Raw genomic sequence first — 19,872 nt, forward strand, 5'->3', positions numbered from 1 at the left:
TTTCCCTGTCATAATCTGCTCCATCCCTCCAAAAAGGGCACACTTATTATGGAAAGAGTTGTCGAGGTCCTTCCTTTATTGTAGGAAATAGTATGTCATAGAGTAGGAGATGGGACTTCTATATCTATATCTATTTGGTGTGATCCTTGGATATTTTTCCTTAATGCTTTTAGAATTCCTCAGTCTCATCTTACTTGTCCTATTTATACCACTGTTAATGAGATCGATCATAGCCTCTAGATTGCTTTATGTGAAAGTTAAAAGATTCTCATTCAACCTTGATATATCCCAATCTATGTGATTGTGAAGTCAATATGGATCCACAATACTAGTCAGGCAAAAGACTTGAATATCCATCGTTAACAAAAAAACAAAAAAAAAAACAGAAAGACCTCTAGAATGTGGAATGTTAAAAATCTCATTCAATCATTATTTTTAACAGAAGTAGCAACCATTATTTTTCGTATCCCATTTTGTAAGATTTCATTTGGCATCTTATGAGTGATTGATCCCACATTGATTTCACAAAAGAATTGATGTGGGTTGATATGATCTCGGGTCCTCTACCTTGTAAAACAATTTATAGATTGAGCTCTTCCAAGATTATATCAATGGTACGAGAGCAATTGATCCTCAACCTTAACGAGAGACTGTTGCTTTTAAATTTAGTCTTTTATTTTCATTTAAAAAAAAAAAAATTCTGGGTTAGGGCAACTTTGGACCGATTCTGACAGATTCTTCACGATCCGGGACTGATCCAATTCCGGGTTCTCCCGGATTTTAAACCCTGACCCACTCTTCCCTACAGATCACATTCCCAACAACAAAAGAAGGATTACAACATGAAGCTTGAATTTATTTACAGTGACAATTAAAACTAATGAACAGAAGAAACTGGACCCTTCTTCCCCAAATAAATAAAACTAGAGACTTTAGGCTTACTTTTACCTGCAACTATAATGTCAATGTACAAATACAGACAGTTAAATGGGGCATGTATTTATGCACCTATGCACTATGGATCAGCATGGCCAGCCACTGCCTCATCACTGGAGTCATACTCCTCTTCACTCAGCTCTTCATCACTGGATTTTTCTTCCTCCTTGGCTCCAATATCCTCAGGTTTGGCATACTTCTCACAATATTCTGGACCATGGATGAGCATGAGCAACAGTCAAACAACACAATTTTTTATAGAAAAAAGAAAAGAAAAAGGTATCACAGAGCCCATAGATTAGATAAAATAGGATTTTGGTTATTGTGAGCAGAAGACCCAGCGGGACCTGCATCCAACCAAAACATGAGTTTTTGATGCAGATCAGACGTACTTGCACAATCTATTCATCGGATCAGGTTAGTCTCGAGTTAGTCTTCTGGAATTTCTGTCATGCGCATACTTCTATTTCTATTATTTGAATGAAGCAATCTGCTGGGTGTGGCTCGAGTTCTGAAGTTTCAGATATGAGTTCAATAGGTATTTTCAAATCCTGTTTCAAGATCAGTTTTCCAAATTATATTTATATGCTGGTTTCAAAGAATCCTTCTCAAATAGAATCCTTCTATTTCTTAAGATCTTAAGTTTTAGAACTGAGATTTGAATTCTGGTCTCTGATTAGCCGATTGGACCTATAACTTGGCTAGTATTTATTTTCAAAATATGTTCTTTACAAAGATTCATTAAAGTCCAATTGACAGTTTAATTTCTGAAATCTCCTAATATGGTTTCAAATTTCTGGTTCTTGACTTGTCTGCAACTCTGGTTTCTTTATGTTTCTGTTACTTAGTGATAGTGAGTGATGATCTTAAGTGATTAGAAACCCATCAGTTTGACTGCTGCGAAGACTAGCAGCACTCTCTAATTAAAGGTTTAATAAAAGTATGTATTGTACAAATTCCCAAGTCATATAACAAAGTTTGATTCGGTATTGTCTATTCATAAAGGAAGTTGTGCGAGGTTCAAAATTCATATTACCGAACCATTTCCAGGACAGTGAAATGGAAACGTGATAGAAGTATGGTACCAACAAAATCAAATTGAAAGTGCACCAAGCAACAAAGCAATAACATTTTTGGGAGATGATATTGGTATGTTTCTCTTTGAATTTTCATCGTGTAATGGTTAGAAAGAAAATAACATGCACACAAATAACTATAAACCTACAAATCTATAAATAATAAAGACTTGGTCCAAACCCATATCTCACAGGAACCGAGACTTGTCAAGCTTTTATCCTTAAGGTCAGATAGAAATAAGAAAAAGTCTACACCCAAATGCAGCAAAGAATTTTCTAGCCACAGCTGTATAAACCAATCCACATTATGGGAGCCTGTTACTAAGATGCAAATTCAAATTGTCTTCAAACAAGTGATCAAATATAAGTTGAACAGCTCTGGTGTTATATGAAGGCATGAAGATAGAACTTGTTGATGGTTATTAACATATATTACATTTTACCATTTTACACATTTTCGAAATAAGCATCATCTCAAAAGCTTTCCTATCTTGGGAAAACAAGCTAGTCTCATTATACATTGACCTTCTATAAGTAAACTGGAAGCCCAAAATGGCTCACATTTTCTTTTCTGCCACACCGCCTTCTTACTATATAGAAAGTTCCAGTCCAAAAGCTCGCTGCCGACAAGGAGGGTAATAAACACCCTCGTTTGTTCAAAAAAAATAAAAAATAAATCAAGTAGGTCCAAGGTCTATTATCTGGAAGAGAAAAGGAAGCACATGTAGGGAGATGGAGCTGGTGCACATTAATAATACAGAGTGTAACCAATTATATGGCAGGTCTGGTTTGCCTTGTCAGCATGCAACATGGCTTAAACCCCATGTTAAAGACTCTGAAGCAACTGAATACAGTAGTTAATAGTGTTACTGTATATATATATATTGATAAGGGTATATATATATATATATATATATGGGCTGGGGATCGATACCTGGTCACATGGCCACTGTGCCAGCTCAGGGATGAACCAGGGGAGACACACATGCATCCAACCAGGGGGCAGGATGGTCTTTTCGCCACCCTTGTGTCTGGGAGTAGGGGCGACCGCCCAGATAGCGTTCTTTCCCCATATATATAGAGAGAGTGTCTGAATGACACCTACATAGGTGTATTTAGAACTTGACACCTCCTTTTAATTGCCCTTTATCTTATTCTCGAAAGGTTTTTAAGATAGAGGTATAAAAGGGGTTTCAAAATAAGTTGAAAGTGACATATCATTATGTCATTATCCAGACTTGTCATTGTCATGCCCATTTTTTGAGCATGCATATGACATGACACTATTACCGTCATTGTAAAAATTTATGTTTCATACTAAAGGGGAAAAAAAGTAAGGTTACAAATAATTTGACACCTTGAGAGGTGTCAATAAGAAAATCCTTATATATATATATATTGCCGACCCCATTAAGATGGGAAAAGGCTTTGTTGTTGTTGTTATATATATAATTATATATAGATAAATATAGGGATTTTCTTACTGACAACCCTCAAGGTGTCAATTGTAACCTTACTTTTTTGCCCTTCAAGTAAGACAAATTTTTTTTCAATGAGGCTAATAGTGTCATTTCACATGTGTACTCGAAAAACGTATATGACAATGACACATTTTGATAATGACGTAATGATATGTCACTTTCAACTTATTTTTGAAAACCCTTTTATACCCCTATCTTAAAGAACTTTTAGGAATAAGACAAGGGACAATTAAAAAAAGGTGTCAAGTTCTAAACACACCTATAGAGGTGTAATTTAGACACTCCCATATATATATATATATATATGTATATACACATCTTACAAAGCAGGGAATGAAATGAAGCTGGCCAGGTGGGTTGCCCTCTGGTTTCTACACAAGTGTAATTTTAAATGTCACACTGTTCCTGATCCCTACATAGACTTCACGTCAGGCATTGCAAGTGTCATATAATTTGACACCATAAGCCTCCAGCTGATTATATAAAGTTCGTCACCGTTAGACAATGGATTTAGAAAGGCCCCTCACCTAAGGTAATACCAGGATTTTTTGGATCTCTAAAGGGATGAAAGGGGCAAATAAAGAAATAGGCTTGAAACTTCCAGTAACACCAGTTGTGCAAATAAATACCTCCTCTAACTGCTTTGGTCCCCTCCTCTAAATAAACAAAGGAGTAAACTCAGATTGCTAGCAGATCAAGAGAGTTTAAGAGATAAGAATTATATTAGATTTATTTACTTATAAGAACCATTAGACCTATGACTTTTAGTCAAACAAACAAGCTACAGAGTTGACTACATAGAAAGTAGAGATAAGTAAGCAAAATACAGTAGGAAATTTGTCACAATAGATAGGCTAAATGGGCTTAGTCAAGACTAAAATTAGCTATTTTTTCCATAGGTAAGATTCTCTAATTGAAATTTATAGTGAACTGAAAATTGGTGTTGTGAGAGTTTCATTTGTCTTAGGTTATTAGTTATTTCTTTAACCTAGTTGTTGTGTGGAAAAGAAGAAGAAAAAGGAGATATAAATGCCCCTGGCACTCCTCTGCTACATATAACATCCTTAATCCAACCAATTTCTCAAATACGGATTGCACCTGAGACCTGCAACTTTCCACAATATCATATCCAGAACTTGATGCTCCAACTGTTTATGTTGCCTCAAATTGTTTCCCTGGCTGATACTGACACCTGTTAGTGCAGCTTTCTTCCCATTATGGATTAAGTCTAGACTCAATCTGAGTTACAATGTTTATTAGGAGCATAAAACATCAGCTATACCAATAAACTACACATATAACTACTACTCCCTCCGTAATTACTAGTAGTCTAGCTCTGAAACATTTCATAATTCCACAATACCACCATCTTCTTTAGGATGTTGTTTTTATTAGTTCTCTTCCTCCCACCGAGGGTAAAACTCCTCTACTTAAAATTGATAGATGATGCAAGCTTCTTGGAATCTACTATACTCCTTATTCCAAAAACAAATCTGGAAAGGAACTGGATCTAGACACATCTCTTCAGGGCAGGCAAAATTGCTATGAGATGAGTTAAGTAACCAGTATGTCAAAGAGATTCAAGTACTGCACATGATCTCCCATCCCAATGCATCCCCACTAGAAACTCTAAGAGGAACTTTTGGAAATTATTGTAGTGAAAATGATAAATAATCTCTTGTTAATTTTTTTAAAGATTTATCCATCCAAAGCTAAGAGAATGACTGGTAAATTATGCAAGTTCTATAACACCTATACCTAGAGCGGATCAAATACATGGTTTCTCTTTCGCACATGAAATGACCTCGCTGCCCTCCCAATGCACGATACCATTTTGCCACACCTCATTGGTGAACTCCTCCATCCCCTTTTCCAAGAGAACCCTCTGCTAGAGTTAATTATATCCACCAAAAATTGTTATAGCAAGATGAAGTAGGCCCCTATTTTATTTGAGAAGTATAGACAACCAGTGGGCAACCAACGAAACTGCACCGCACAACCACAATTAACAGGGAGTGAAAGGAAGACAAATCAGAAATGGGATAATTTGGCAAATACCCATAATCAATTATCATGTAATTTAATCTGGACAGAGAAAGAATTGCATAATATCATTAGACACGGGGACTAGACTCAACAAGTTTTTCAACACACAGAATAAAGTTTAAGCTTTCCCTAAGAAAATAATCATACATAAAAATTTCTATGGAGACAATGCATAAAATAAAGGTTTACTATCTACGTACTTAATTATACTCCGCAAACAGCACAGATTGACACAATGGATTTATAGTCCCAGCCTCTCATGTTCAGGACAACCAATGACCATATATGGTCTTATGCAGAACTGATCATTGTAATGAGCCTAAATGACTAAACATTTTCCATTTATATAGCAAAAACATGGATCTGAATCAAGCTTACAGAACTAGGAATTACTCAGATTTTGCTATTTTTGGTGGAAAAACAACACAATGATATTTAAGAGAAAGAAAAATGTCACCAAATTCCAACATTGTGCAATTAATACAAAAATTAAGTCCAACAAGATCATATTATAAAGGAGGAAAAATTAGAACCAATATCTATAAATAAACTGTCTTTAAGATGACTAAAGAGGTTAGAGTGGACATTTTCTTGAGATGCCAGCAAACTACGTGTATTTTATGCTTCATCCAATTCACAGAAACTTAGCCGTATACATAAGCAGAATAAATGAACTTTGAGAAGGATTTGGTACCTTTTACTCTTTGTTCATAAGAAGCTCGATCACGCATCATCAGAGCAGCAGCCTCTCCATTCAATGGGTCTGATGGGTTCGGGTACAATAGAAGTTGTGGAAGGAACACTTCAAACACATTTACCAGATCTGTGAAACACGGAAGCCAACATCTGGAAACAATTACACAAAACTATAAAGCTGAAAATGGCATGAGTTCAAAGTACACAATTAAGTTTTATAATAGCCGACAGTATTACAATGGATAATTGAAGGTAGAATAAGCTATTTTACCAAACATAGGGCTCCAGGTCTGATTGATTACATCCAAGCAGACTGATCCTGACCTGTAATTTAGAACTCATTAACATAATCAGTTGTACAAAAAACAGTGAGACTTAAATCAGCACATTTCTTAAGCTACACAGGAGTACTTAATGATCATATGAAAGTACCACTCATAGTAGCTGAGAAAAAAACTTGGAATATAGAAAACCAATAACTCACATTTCATCGACATTTGGGTGATATATCTTATTAACGAAACCAATTGATGGCGACTTATAAGGATAAGCATCTGGTAACTCCACCCTAATCCTCCACACACCACCATGGTAAGGACCTATCATAAACCACTTAGAAAGTAAAAAACAAGAACATAAAAAATACCCTTTTGTTTGGAACTAAAATTTCCATTTTGCAATGTACAAGTAGAAACAGGAAGCGATCACGACATACAAACAAACAATGTGATATCGAGACAGTAAGGAGAAATGAAACAGCTAATAGTAAATTCATCAGTAAAAAAGAAATCTGTTCTAGATTTCATTTGTAAACTGATAGGGGTGGAGAACAAAAAGGAAGCTCAATGGAAGCTTGAACTTTCTTCTTCATAACAGTACAGAAAAATACAGAGCTTTCAGCATTTTGATAATAAAAAAGATGGGAGTCAAACAACCCAAAATTAAGTTACTAGATCGAACAGTACTAAAGCGAAATCCATACATTTAAAGTAATAAAAGGGATGGAATAAAACAGATATCGCCAAATATTACAGGGTCAACAAAATTGAAACAAAACCGATTAACAAAAAAAACATATAACCCCAATTTAAAAAAATAAAGGCACAAGAAGAATAAAAATCCAGAAACAAAGAGAAGAAGATATACTGTCATTCGGTCCATGAAAATCCACATAAAACTCTTGCATGCCATCGTTAATCATCTCCACCTTGTAATCGCTCATCATACTAAATTGAACATAAGAAGCAAAAAGTAAAAAATTATCTAAAAAATGGAGAAATATATATTAAAAAAAAAAAAGAACAATTAGAAAATCTACAGCTTCATCAGGTCCATCTCTCGGCGTTTGCTTGGGGAAGACATGATTTTTTAATTCTGTTTTTGTAATCAGTTTGTGCAGCTTCAGAATTCAGTCACAGACGAAAGCTCTCGCTGGTGAGCGGAGAAAGAGTCGAAGAGATGAGTTCTTCACAACTACAACAAAAGCTAAAAAGCGGTCTAGAGAGAGAAAGAAGAGAGAGAACCAGCTATGCGTTATTAATATAAAAATGGAATAAAGAATTAAGATAGGGGCAATTATTGGTAATTAATTTAGTTATAGAAATAAATAAAAGCTGATGCCTAGACGATCGTGTAGGTGACAATATAAGAATGAAGACGCGGGAATCGTTGTAGTTGAGATGCTTTAAGGAGGCTCCACGCGTCTCGTTAGGTCACTACACCTTCCGTCCTTTGAGGACCAGGGGATCATTATCTCCTGGGAGTCAGAGCCACGCAATGTAGGGATAGTCCCTACGGGACAAACAAGATGGGGTCATTTCATTTGCAGTCCCTTCTCTCTCTACCTGGACCCAACTAAGGTCGACCCTTTCTTGGGTTGGTTTTATGGTTTGACCACTGGTTCGGTCTAATAAAATGATTGACCTTGTAGGAGTATCCCTTGTGCTTATATTTGAGTGTTTGAGACTTTGAGGCCTAGAACCATTAGGGGACTTGGATCCTTAGTGAAGCAACAGGGTGTCTGGCATGCATTCGACGTCCAAAAACATCTTGGGCTCCGTGCGATTGCCTTAGACTCCATGCCTGAGTGTTTATAGCCGTTGGATGCGCGTCAGAAGCCCTACTATGCCACAGAGGAATTCAATCCAGATTTGAGTTTGGTTATGTCATAATTATAAAGGAACACATATATTTGAGTGTTTGAAACTTTGAATGTCAAACACTAGGATAACCTAGTGGTAGTAGCTTTGGCTTGTGGAGCCGGCATCGAGGGGAGCAGGAATTTGAGCCAACTGATGTAGGGACATAGGCGCAGGCAAGGGCAGCAAGCTATATCACACACATGTAGGAGCAGAAGAGACAGAGAGTTCAAGGGAGGAACTGCGGGAGAGGCTGATCCTAGTGGTTCTTCTGCACAGAATAGGAAGAAACAGAAGCAGCCAGAGTTGCCCTTCTGGAGGTCATAGAGTGTTAGGGGAGCCTAACCCCTAGTAGGTAGTACTGATAATGCAATCGATTTACTTGAGCAAGATCCTTCAATTTTCAGAACTCAATACTAGTAAACAACAAAAGTTGAAGGAAGTGAATTCTGATTGAAAGGGTAAGGTGGGGATGCGTTGCCGAAATGTTTCTTTTACTACACTATCCCAACATATGCTACTGAGGGACCCTATATCAAATCATGCTAGACATTATAAGAAGGGCTGGGAAGGGAGTAATGGGTCCTAGTTATAAGTTGATGAGTGTGTAACTGCCTAGCAACGGAAGGAGTCAGAGGAGTACATAGAGACCCTTAAGGGTTTATGGTCAGATAATGGAGTGACTGTGATGTGTGATGGCTTGGATTGGACCTACCAGACAATCCATCTTCAACTTTATGGCATATTGTGAAGGGAGAGGACCGTGTTCCTTAAGCTTGTTGATGCATTCAAAGAAAAGAATGATGCAAAATATATTTACAGCTTGTTGAAGGATGTGGGGATAGAGAACATTATCCAAGTAGTGATAGACAACCACAGTAACATCAAGAAAGCAGGAAAGACCTTGATGAACGGTAGATACCACCTGTTTTGGACCCCTTGGGCAGCCCACATTGAACTCATGTCGTGTCTAGCGATGCCCTTTCCCTAAAGAGCTTTGAGGCAAAAAAGGTAGGGCTCAAACCTATGTTTGTCTCAGAGGAGTGGTTTGGTACTTTGGTTAGTTGTGGGATCGAACCCTATCATACGCATTGTGTGAGTGTATGTGTGTTTTCTTATTTATTCTATACCTACCCATGGGTTGCCCAGATGGTTAGGGCAAACTGGGTATTGTGTGGATTAAGCGCAATATTTTTTGTGATTTATTGAGAATATAAAAGGCTGAAAAACAACATACTTTTCAAGATTCTGAATGTTGTTTTCCTAAAACAATGATGGTATTTTGATCATCAGTGCTCTTGGCAATCACGGAGACAGAGTATTCCACTCTCATCGAATAGCAAGATTTTTTTTTCTTCACACTATTATGTTCAGTTATTGATTACATAAAAGAAATTATAAATAATAATTTATTTTTTATAAAATATTTTTCAATGAAACAAGCATAATATTAGGATGCTCCAAGGGTTAGGGTTCCCACAACTACCATGCTAAAAATTTTCGGTATTTGTTTGCTGTAGAATATTTTACGAGATTTATTGAAAATATAAAAGGCTGAAAAACAACATACTTTTTGAGATTCTGAATGTTGTTTTCCTAAAATAATGATGATATTTTGATCATTAGTGCTCTTGGCAATCACGGAGTATTCCACTCTCATTGAATAGTGAGATTTTTTTTTCTTCACACTATTTTGTTCAGTTATTGGTTACATAAAAGAAATTATAAATAATAATTTATTTTTTATAAAATATTTTACAATGAAACAAGCATAATATTAGGATGCTCCAAGGGTTAGGGTTCCCACAACTACCATGCTAAAAATTTTCGGTATTTGTTTGCTGTAGAATATTTTACGAGATTTATTGAGAATATAAAAGGCTGAAAAACAACATACTTTTTGAGATTCTGAATGTTGTTTTCCTAAAATAATGATGATATTTTGATCATTAGTGCTCTTGGCAATCACGGAGTATTCCACTCTCATTGAATAGTGAGATTTTTTTTTTCTTCACACTATTTTGTTAGTTATTGGTTACATAAAAGAAATTATAAATAATAATTTATTTTTTATAAAATATTTTACAATGAAACAAGCATAATATTAGGATGCTCCAAGGGTTAGGGTTCCCACAACTACCATGCTTGATTGATTATAAGCAAAGGACAATTAAAATAATTAGGTTGAAAGAACGTTGAAAATAATTTAAATTTACTAATCTTATTATATCTAGCAATTAAAGTTTTCTAATAGATTTCAAAATCATATCATATTTTTCTTATGGAAAAGTCTTTTTAAACATGAGGCGCTTTCTACACCTACTTTACTACTCATATAATATTTCGTTATTATTTTTATCTTCCAATAAAAACAAAATGAATATTAAATATCCATGTAAATAGACATAGGAAGTGCCTTATATTTAGACTTCAGAATACCCTTTTCTATCTTTTATTACAAAATTTCAATTCAAGTAATTTATTTCAAAAAAAAAAATCAAATATAATTTAATTATTTTATTAGCTAGCTTTAGCTAGATATGCAATTGCTATTAGTAATAATACTAAAATTTTCCATTAATAGTATCAAAATTATTAGATTTTTTTTTTTTTAATATTTTCCTTCTATTTACTCTTTTGCGTTCAAGGAACAAAGTCTTCATGCTGTTTCAGTTTTAAAAAAGTTCACATTTGTCAAATTTCTATAGGACAAAATTTCCTTCTCATAATGATGGATAACTAACTCTATAAAACAGCAATAGAATTCAGAGGTTGATTCCCTGTTACAACACAGAAAAAAAAAATCTGATTGGATCATTCAATAACATATATTTAGTTGGTATATTTATTTATGTTACATGATAAGTCATACGAGGTTGAAATATGATGAACCCATATACTAATAATCTCCTACATAAATAATTTCAGTTCAAATCAAATATGTCACGACATAAGTAATCAGAGTAAATAATTGAATTTGAGTTTAAAATTGAACATATAATCATTTTAGAAAATTCCCTTAATACATAATAGTCAAAATCGACACATCACCTAGTGACACAAATAGGCAAACCAACTAAAAGACTCGTTGGCCAACTAAGAATATATATATATATATATATATATTTGGGTCTAGATAAAATTCAATCACATGATGTAAGAGTTCTATATTTGTATCAAATGAGCCAAAAAGGTATTTTGATGAGAAAATCTACATACCACAACAATGGTAGCATAGAGAATAATAACATTCACATGTGATCCACCTTATTAGAGTAAGAGAGAGAAAATAATAAAGAATTACATGTGACTTTCTAAGTCTTTATTATTTCTTCCAAAATAATAAAGACTTATCTTGGAAGAAATAGTCCTCTAGCATCAGTATAATTTTTTTTCCAAAAAACAATAAAAACCTAGTGGCCAGTGGTCTCTAAAGTTAATATATTGCAAGGTTATGAAAATTGGAATAGGAATCAGTCATGGCCGATTCTGGTTCAAAATAGACCAATTTGATCGATCTGATTGCTAGAATGTAGAGATTATTGTTCTAAAAATCGTCATTGAATCGCTGAATTCACATCAGTATCTACAGTAGAGGCTGAATCGGTGTGGATTCTTGATCAATCATGTATTGGTGTAATGATATTGACCAAGGGTATATAATTCAAGGATTAAAGTATCGGTATCGGTCGCCGTATCGGTCGGCCAAAATTAAGATACGTATCGGAGGGTATCGTATTGTATCGGAGATACACTAAGATACGCTAAAGATACACACATAAATGGATAGGAAACACTTTTTTAAACACTTTTGCATAAAGAATTTGTTAAAAAAAACTATTGGTAACATGTATTATGCATAAACACTAAATTGAGGGTATCGTACTAAGAATTCAAGGTTTGTAGTTGTCCCATAAATGTAAAATCCTTGTTCCCAACCTTGATTTCCACTTTAGTTAGAAAGAAATATGACTGACAGCAACTTTGGAACAAAAACCCTTCAAAAAATCATGTTTTTCTGAAAAATTACCCATCTTGGCCATTATATGACCGTAGCGCACTGTATCGGTACATATCGATACTCACCGATACGTACCGATATATATCAATACTCATCAATACGTGCCGATATATACCAATACGTAATGATCGATACATACCGATACTCACCAATACATACCAATACATACCGAAACTTACATTTTACCTCAATTTTATATTTTCCATAGAGTCGTATCGAGGCATATCGTATCAATGTGTATTGGTGGTGTATTGATGTATATCGGTATGTATTGTAGGATATATATCGATACAAAAGGATTTTAAAAATTTTCATGTATCGTATCGATCGGCTAAATTTAAGATACGTATTGGAGGGTATCGTATCGGTATCGGAGATACTTAAAACCATGGGTATATTGTTTAAAAAAAAAGAAAAAATCAATTTAAAAAAAAATGGTTGCTAAATTTTTTGATCCAAATCAATACTGATCAATAAGTATCGATATCATATCAATATTAATCTAAGGGGGTAGCGCAGTTGGTGAGTAACAAACTTGGTACGAGCCATAAACTCGAAAGTCCTAAGTTCGACCCTCACTAGGCATACCTTGAGCCACTCACACAGGGTGTTTAGTGTTCTTCACTACTTTCAGTGAAAGTTAAATGGCTTAGAAAAAAAAAATATCATATCAATATTGACCAATACCGATACTGATACTATACCTGATATATGAACTGAAGGGAGAACCTCCCTATCCTTGTGGTGGTTGGTTGCCTTTCGATTTATTATTGGGTAGGGGGTACAAATCAAATTCCTGATTTCATACTCTCATGGCTCTAAGTATCAGTATTAGATCGGTCTGGATTGACTGATTCATATTATTGGTATTAATTGAAAAGGATCTTGATACCATTGTAACAAAACAAATACTGGAGCCAACAAAGACATCATTCCATCTTTTATTTGCTCTTGGAATCTTCAGCATCACTCATCACAAATCTAGCACCTATGGGTTTATCTATTTGTCTTTCTCACATAAAATAATCTTGCTACCTTTTATGTACTATACCATTTTGTTGAGATACGTTCCTCTATGCCAGTTCTCAAGTAATTCTTCTTAATTTAATTTTTGAAATTTGGGTAAAGATCCCTCACATTGCCAATGTGGTGGAATTGTTGTTTCAAAATTAGGAAGTTGATCTGATTTAAATATTAATATATAAAAGAAGTAGTTTCTGTGAACCGAACGATGAAGTTTTCCACATGATCATAGGGTAGGAGATTCCACACCCCCTCCCCTCGAGTGGCATTGATGTCACACGATTAACAAAATCTCGTGAACGGTGGCCTCAAGGAAACTTGGTCCTAAATAAATAACACTTTTATATACTACTATACGGATATGATTTTATAATAGTAATATATAATACTAATATCTTGAATATATCACATTAGTGGATATGATTTTATAATACTAATATAACATAAAATACATATTTTTGGTAAAGAATCTAATATATAATACTATAGTTTGGATATGTGGCATTATTGGACTTGATTTCATAATACTAATATATTATAGGAAAAGGATCACATCTATATGAACCGGGTGCTGCTGAATCGAATCGGACTGGTCTGGTTTGAATACAAAATTTTCATAACCGAATCAGTTTCGATTCACATTAACAGTCTCTTGAACCGAACCAAATATTCAGAATTTATCAGATTGACACCTTTAGATGTCACTTGAATCAATCTTTGCGTCATCATCTTATTATGTTTTTTCTTTCCACACATCCAAACATAGCATAAGCTCAAAGTTCGTAATCTTAGGATTGGTCTTAGCGATACCAATCAGATTTCGATCTGAATCTATTCCCATTTTTTTTTGCAAACCATTCCATATTTTATCAAGTTAATTCTTGTTATTAATCGATTGATTGCTTAACGTTGTGTTTGGTATACATTTCAAGTGCTATGTATTCTTGAAAAAGTATTCTAAATCGATTATGTATCCCAAGAAATCATATCAAACGTGACTTTAGCCTCCCATCATGATCTTAAACATCTAGACCACTATTTAATTATTCAATTGATAAAATCTATTCTATGGCAATTTCTAATCCATCTAATAGATAATTGTTGGCATAATTGGTGGTACATTTTCTGGTAGGTAGTAGAAGTCTCAGAGGTTATGGGATCAACTTTCCTGCTTCGGGTATCCTTGCCAGTAGGTAGTAGAGGTCCAAGGGGCTATGGGAACACACCAACATAGAATAAAATAATGGTATGGTACATAGGGATAGAGAGGTCATTTTATCCAAGGAAAAGAATGAAAGAATGCCAATGTATCTTCCGCAGTCGGTGATCAGCTCAAAGAGACTTTTTCATAGGTATAAATATATCTTTCTTATACTCGAAAAAATCATACTCGAAAATTCTCACTAATTATAAAATGCAAGCAACATTTAAGATAGTATGACCATGTTCAAAGGAGACATGTGGACACCCATTAGGGAGTGACCTAATTCAGATAGAAAGAGTTATAAGAACTAGAGGTGGACTTAAAATGATCATAGGCGATGTGGTAGGAATGACTTGCATAATCATGTATGACATTTGATAGAGCCTATTGGAGGGCAATGATACATTTACCCGATCCTATATAGCTGAGATTCTCTTGACTAGGTGGGCTGTGTCTTTTTCATTTTACTCTCATTTCACATCATTTTACTCATTTTCTCTCTTCTTTTTTTTTGGATGGATCTATGTAGCCGATTCTATTAAATTAGAATAAGACTGAATTTATTGTTTTTGTTGTTGTTGTAATCTCTTTGCTGCTTCTTATCTTACCTATTGCATTACATTACTGTAAAGTTATCTATAAAGAATCCCTTCCCTTTCTTTTATTTGCAGAAAGGTGGGTACATGTTCATCCATAAATATATACAGGAAGATCCTAATTGGATCCCTTCAGTCCCAGATTGTTGTATTCTAAGTACAATTAACTCCTAATTCAGATTATGTTTGAGTTTCTGATTTAATTTTCCATTCTGGGCACCACAAATGCTGTTAATGAAATTCTTTTGATTCAACTCTCTCCCAGTCTGAGAGGATACCTTGTTCCTCTTCCATTAATTAATTAAAGCCACATCTACATGACGCTGGAGTGGGGATTCCTTCTCTCCCTCTTTGCTCTTCTACTTCCTCTAATTCACTTTACTATGTTAAAATTTTTCTAATCCCTATTAGAATTGGAGGAACCTATTCTCTGATTAACCCTAATTCTATGTGTACTGGGTCCCACCTAGTTAGACTAAGTTCGGATAAGTACTATCGATTTCGATCACCTCCAATTGATTCCTGACCAATTACAGAATGACTTGAATTGAAATCGATGGAGACCAATCATGTACCTAATTCTGAATTTTTAAACATTACTGGAATCAACCATGAAGCCAATCTTTCAAAAATGTGGAATAGGAATCAATCCAAATGCAGTATAAAGAAAAAAAATGTTTACCACAAATCTTTCTCTTTCTAAGTTATCATCCACATTCCATAGAGCTGGATATTCCACTAGGAGCAAAGAAAGAGGCTTCTTTCCTTGGCATTTTTATAGACTAGGAGTATGTTCTAAAGCCAAGTTGGTCAGGCCACTTGTGTCAGTTGCCCTTTTACAATTATTATGTTCTGTGTGGCCTAATTCTACTTAAATAAATAAAAAACAGTGGCCTAGCTTTCATATGAGAGAGAGAGAGAGAGAGAGAGAGAGCCAATTTGCTTTTTTTTTGGTTGACAATGTTGTGATTATGCACATGCTAGCACAGGCAGCTACACACCCCTGACCACTCAAAGCCCAAAAATGGAGTGCATACTTTTAGTCTTAGACCAAACCAACCCAAACTTGCATGTGAAATCCTAACATTGGTTCCAATTAGAGAGGTGGTTAATTTCACTTGCATCATATAGATGTAAAGTTCTCTTTATGAGGAGGGATTCATGATCTCCATCTCCATCTTCATCCAAGGTTTGAAAAATTAGATTATATCAGTCGATCTAGACCAAAGTCAGAAGAGGCCAATCCTGATTCTAGTTGATTCGAATTGGACTGATCCTATATGGAAATTACAATTAAAAGATTTTCTTCTCCCTTGATTTCCACCAATTCTAAGGATCAAAATCAACCAAGACCGATCCATATCTTAATTCCTTTTTAAAAAATCTTCATCTGAATTAGGTACATATATTAGACTAATTTTCGAAACGAATAGATTCTATTTAACTATAAAAGATAGGCAAAAGTTTCGTTTCACCCACTGAAGAATTTACCAATGTCTCTTTCATTAAAATTACTGCCCTCTACTATACAAATATATGTAATGCTTTTCAGTATTCCCAGAGTTTCGTCCAAAATCAATAATGACGGTCGATAAAGGAATTCCTCCACCGTGAAAGAACAAAAACTTAGTCTCAAAAGATATGACACCCAAATAAGAAATAAGCATAAGAATCTTTCCAAGAAGGATTTCAACTCAAAAACATTGACTTCCTCTTTTAGATAACCCAAGGCTATTAAATAAAGGGATTAGGGCCATAAGTTGGCACCAACCTTACGCCTCAAAAGTGTTGAATGACATTCACCCAATTTAAAGCAACTAAAAAGTTGTTTAATAGAGGAAAGATGCTGTTTGGTGCATTTGAAATGGTGGAATCTGGACAAGGAAATTGACTACTCTTGACTTTATGAGAGATGGGCAGAGATGGGAAGGAGCACTTTCTTCACCAAACATAATAAATAAATATAGAAATTCAAAGAGGACAAGGCAAGCATTTTCTAAGGAGCACTTTCTTCACCAAACAGAAGATATGAATATAGAAATTCAAAGAGGACAAGGCAAGCATTTTCTAGATATATGTCTAGTTAGTTAATTGATGAGAGATAAAGGAAGAGAAAAAGCTAAATAGGAAAACCCAAAAATCCTATTGTCCTCTCCTTTGACAAGAGGTAGCCGAAAGTGGATTCTATGGGTGGATTTCCATGTAAGAAAAGTCCCCCATCTCACTCCACTCACTGCATCTAGATCCTAGATCTAAGTCACCTATCATCATAAACATAATCAATTAGAGAAAGCAAGAAAGAGAACAAAAGAAAGCAATCTCTCAAAAGAGAATTCACAACTGGATTGGAATTCTGATTTCTCTAAAGAAATCACTAACCCAAAAGGAAATCACAATATTCTCTGAAACCTTTTAACTCTTTCAGTTTCAGGTTCCCACAGTACAGTATAGTACTGTTCCATATTGATGGGTATTTGTTCTGTTACTAACCTTTTGAGTTTTAAGAAACATGGCTGGCTTTCTAGTTGTGGGTTTCTTTCCGTAAAAGTTACATGATTATTCATTTTTTGTTTTTACAAAAATATCCACTTAAAATTTTGATTAACGAAAAAACCCATAATTAGGTTTGAGTTTACAAAACTACCTACCTAAAATTTTAGTTAACAAAAATATCCAAAATCAGGTTTGCGTTTACAAAATTATCCAAAACAATGATTCTCTTTTATCTTCCATGTACAATCACCTATTTTTATTGACTAAAACTTTGAGTGGGTAGTTTTGTAAATCTAAACCTTATTTTGGGTATCTTTATTAATTGATACATTGAGTGGGTAGTTTTGTAAAAGAAAACCCAAAAATAAGTAATCATATAATTTTCCCTTTCTTTTTCCCTGTAACGTAGCAACTTGTAAGTCATTAGAAGCTAGGCCGACTGAGTCCCGAGAGGGATGATCTCATTCATGATAACATAAAAGGCTCCAACAGCCAACAAGGAAAGAACTTAGGCAGCCTAATAATTAGGTTGTAAATCGGTCCCAGGTTGGACCGAGTAAGACTGAAACTAGATCGATCGTTTATTGGAGAATTTACTATCACTCCCCTACACTTGGCCTATATTTACTAAAACTCCCCTACTTTTTATTTTTTTTAATGATACTCTCCTGCTTTTTTATTTTTACATCTCTTTCCCTCTTGCTCTTCTTAAATGCCCAAATTACCCTCCCTTTTCACTTGTAACATATTACACTTTTTTTTTTCTTTTTCCAAATTGATTGGTTCAAAACATGGTTTGAATTAAACCACTAATAAGTTTTTGTCTCATCTAATCATCAAAGATATTATAAATTCAAAAAAGAATAATTTTGTATGCAATCTATATCTATATCGGTATCATATGTTCCAATCGGGTGCCACATGTTTTTATTTTTTTAATCCTTAGATTGGATGAGACCAATACCAATCTAATACCGATAAAAAAATAGATTGCTAAATTTGTGATGATGGATGAGATGAAAAATAATAATAAAAATAAATAAACAACATCCTTGATGATTGGATGAGACGAAATAAATAATAATAATAAATAAATAATATCTTTAAGGACACATTAACTATGTCAATATCCTTGATGATTGGATGAGACAAAATTTGTAAGTGGTTTGATTCAAACCGTATTTTAAACCAATCAATATGAAAAAAATGTAGGTTACAAGTGAAAAGGAAGAGTAACCTGGGTATTTAAAAACAATAGGAGAGAAAGAGATGTAAAATCAAAAAGCAAGGGAGTATCAGTAAAAGGTAAAACGTAGGGGAGTTTTAGTAAATATAGGCCAAGTGTAGAGGAGTGATAGTAATTTCCCCCTATTTATTAAGTGGTTCGATTTTAAATTTTAGGATGGTATTTATTGAATTAATTGATCGATCTCGATTCAATCTGATTAACCCGATATACCAACTAATTAAGAACCAATCGAGGACAGACTGCACAATCGGTTTATTTTCAATGCTAGCCCTCAAAGATGCAAGATTGATTAAGACCCGACCAAAACCGACCGGACCGACCAGTTTTGACATCCCTATTAACACCAAGGCCACACATTGTCTCATCACTCCTATGCATTTTTAAGGCATTTCATCACTTGCTGGTCCACTTCTTGTTAGTAGTTAGTTGTTACAGTCTCCTCTATTAAATTCAATCTTTTATTGGGCCTATAGTGAGCTTGGGTCTTGGTGGTGGACACAAATGCTGATTAGGTCAAGCCTTTTAGGCTTTGGTTAGGTTTTCTTCCAAAATTTAGATGGCACAACCTAAAATCTCACATGTCCCCGTGACCCAGTCAAACCCTCAAGGGCGGTCATTTAAGCTCACCAGACAAGCTTGACTGGCGTAGTTGGAAGTCAGGCTGGTCATAAATGAATCTTGGAAGAAAACATAATCAAAGCTGGGGATAATTACTATCACTCCCCTATACTAAGCTTATATTTATCAAAATCTAGAAGTTGGGGAGCAAGCTATTGGATCTAAATTCCACTTTCACTAAAGCAATTGGATCAAAATTTCATTCTCACTGCAATTAGTATGTTCCCTAGAAGGAAAAGAACTAGTAAAATCTCATAATTTACAATCATTTCATTCAATATTTTCATTTTCAGAA

General features: G+C 34.6%; 1 protein-coding gene across 2 annotated transcripts; it reads right to left on the reverse strand.

Annotated features, from left to right (window-relative positions):
- Nucleotides 1-833: 833 nt before the first annotated feature.
- On the reverse strand, nucleotides 834-7,754 carry LOC122071115 (ubiquitin-conjugating enzyme E2-23 kDa-like). Of its 2 annotated transcripts, none has more exons than XM_042635398.1 (6): nucleotides 7,554-7,754; nucleotides 7,382-7,461; nucleotides 6,720-6,834; nucleotides 6,473-6,559; nucleotides 6,234-6,385; nucleotides 834-1,146 (listed from the first exon to the last, which is right to left on the reverse strand). In XM_042635398.1, exons 1-6 carry the CDS (start codon nucleotides 7,595-7,597, stop codon nucleotides 1,016-1,018), a joined length of 609 nt encoding a protein of 202 aa, XP_042491332.1. In that variant the 5' UTR covers nucleotides 7,598-7,754; the 3' UTR covers nucleotides 834-1,015. The 2 variants fall into 2 exon arrangements, with proteins under 2 accessions (XP_042491332.1, XP_042491333.1); XM_042635399.1 differs by having other exon boundaries at nucleotides 6,234-6,362; nucleotides 6,507-6,559; nucleotides 7,554-7,749.
- Between the last annotated feature and the right edge of the window lie 12,118 nt (nucleotides 7,755-19,872).

The sequence above is a fragment of the Macadamia integrifolia genome, unplaced genomic scaffold, assembly GCF_013358625.1.
Source record: "Macadamia integrifolia cultivar HAES 741 unplaced genomic scaffold, SCU_Mint_v3 scaffold_18A, whole genome shotgun sequence".
Taxonomy (NCBI): Eukaryota; Viridiplantae; Streptophyta; class Magnoliopsida; order Proteales; family Proteaceae; genus Macadamia; species Macadamia integrifolia.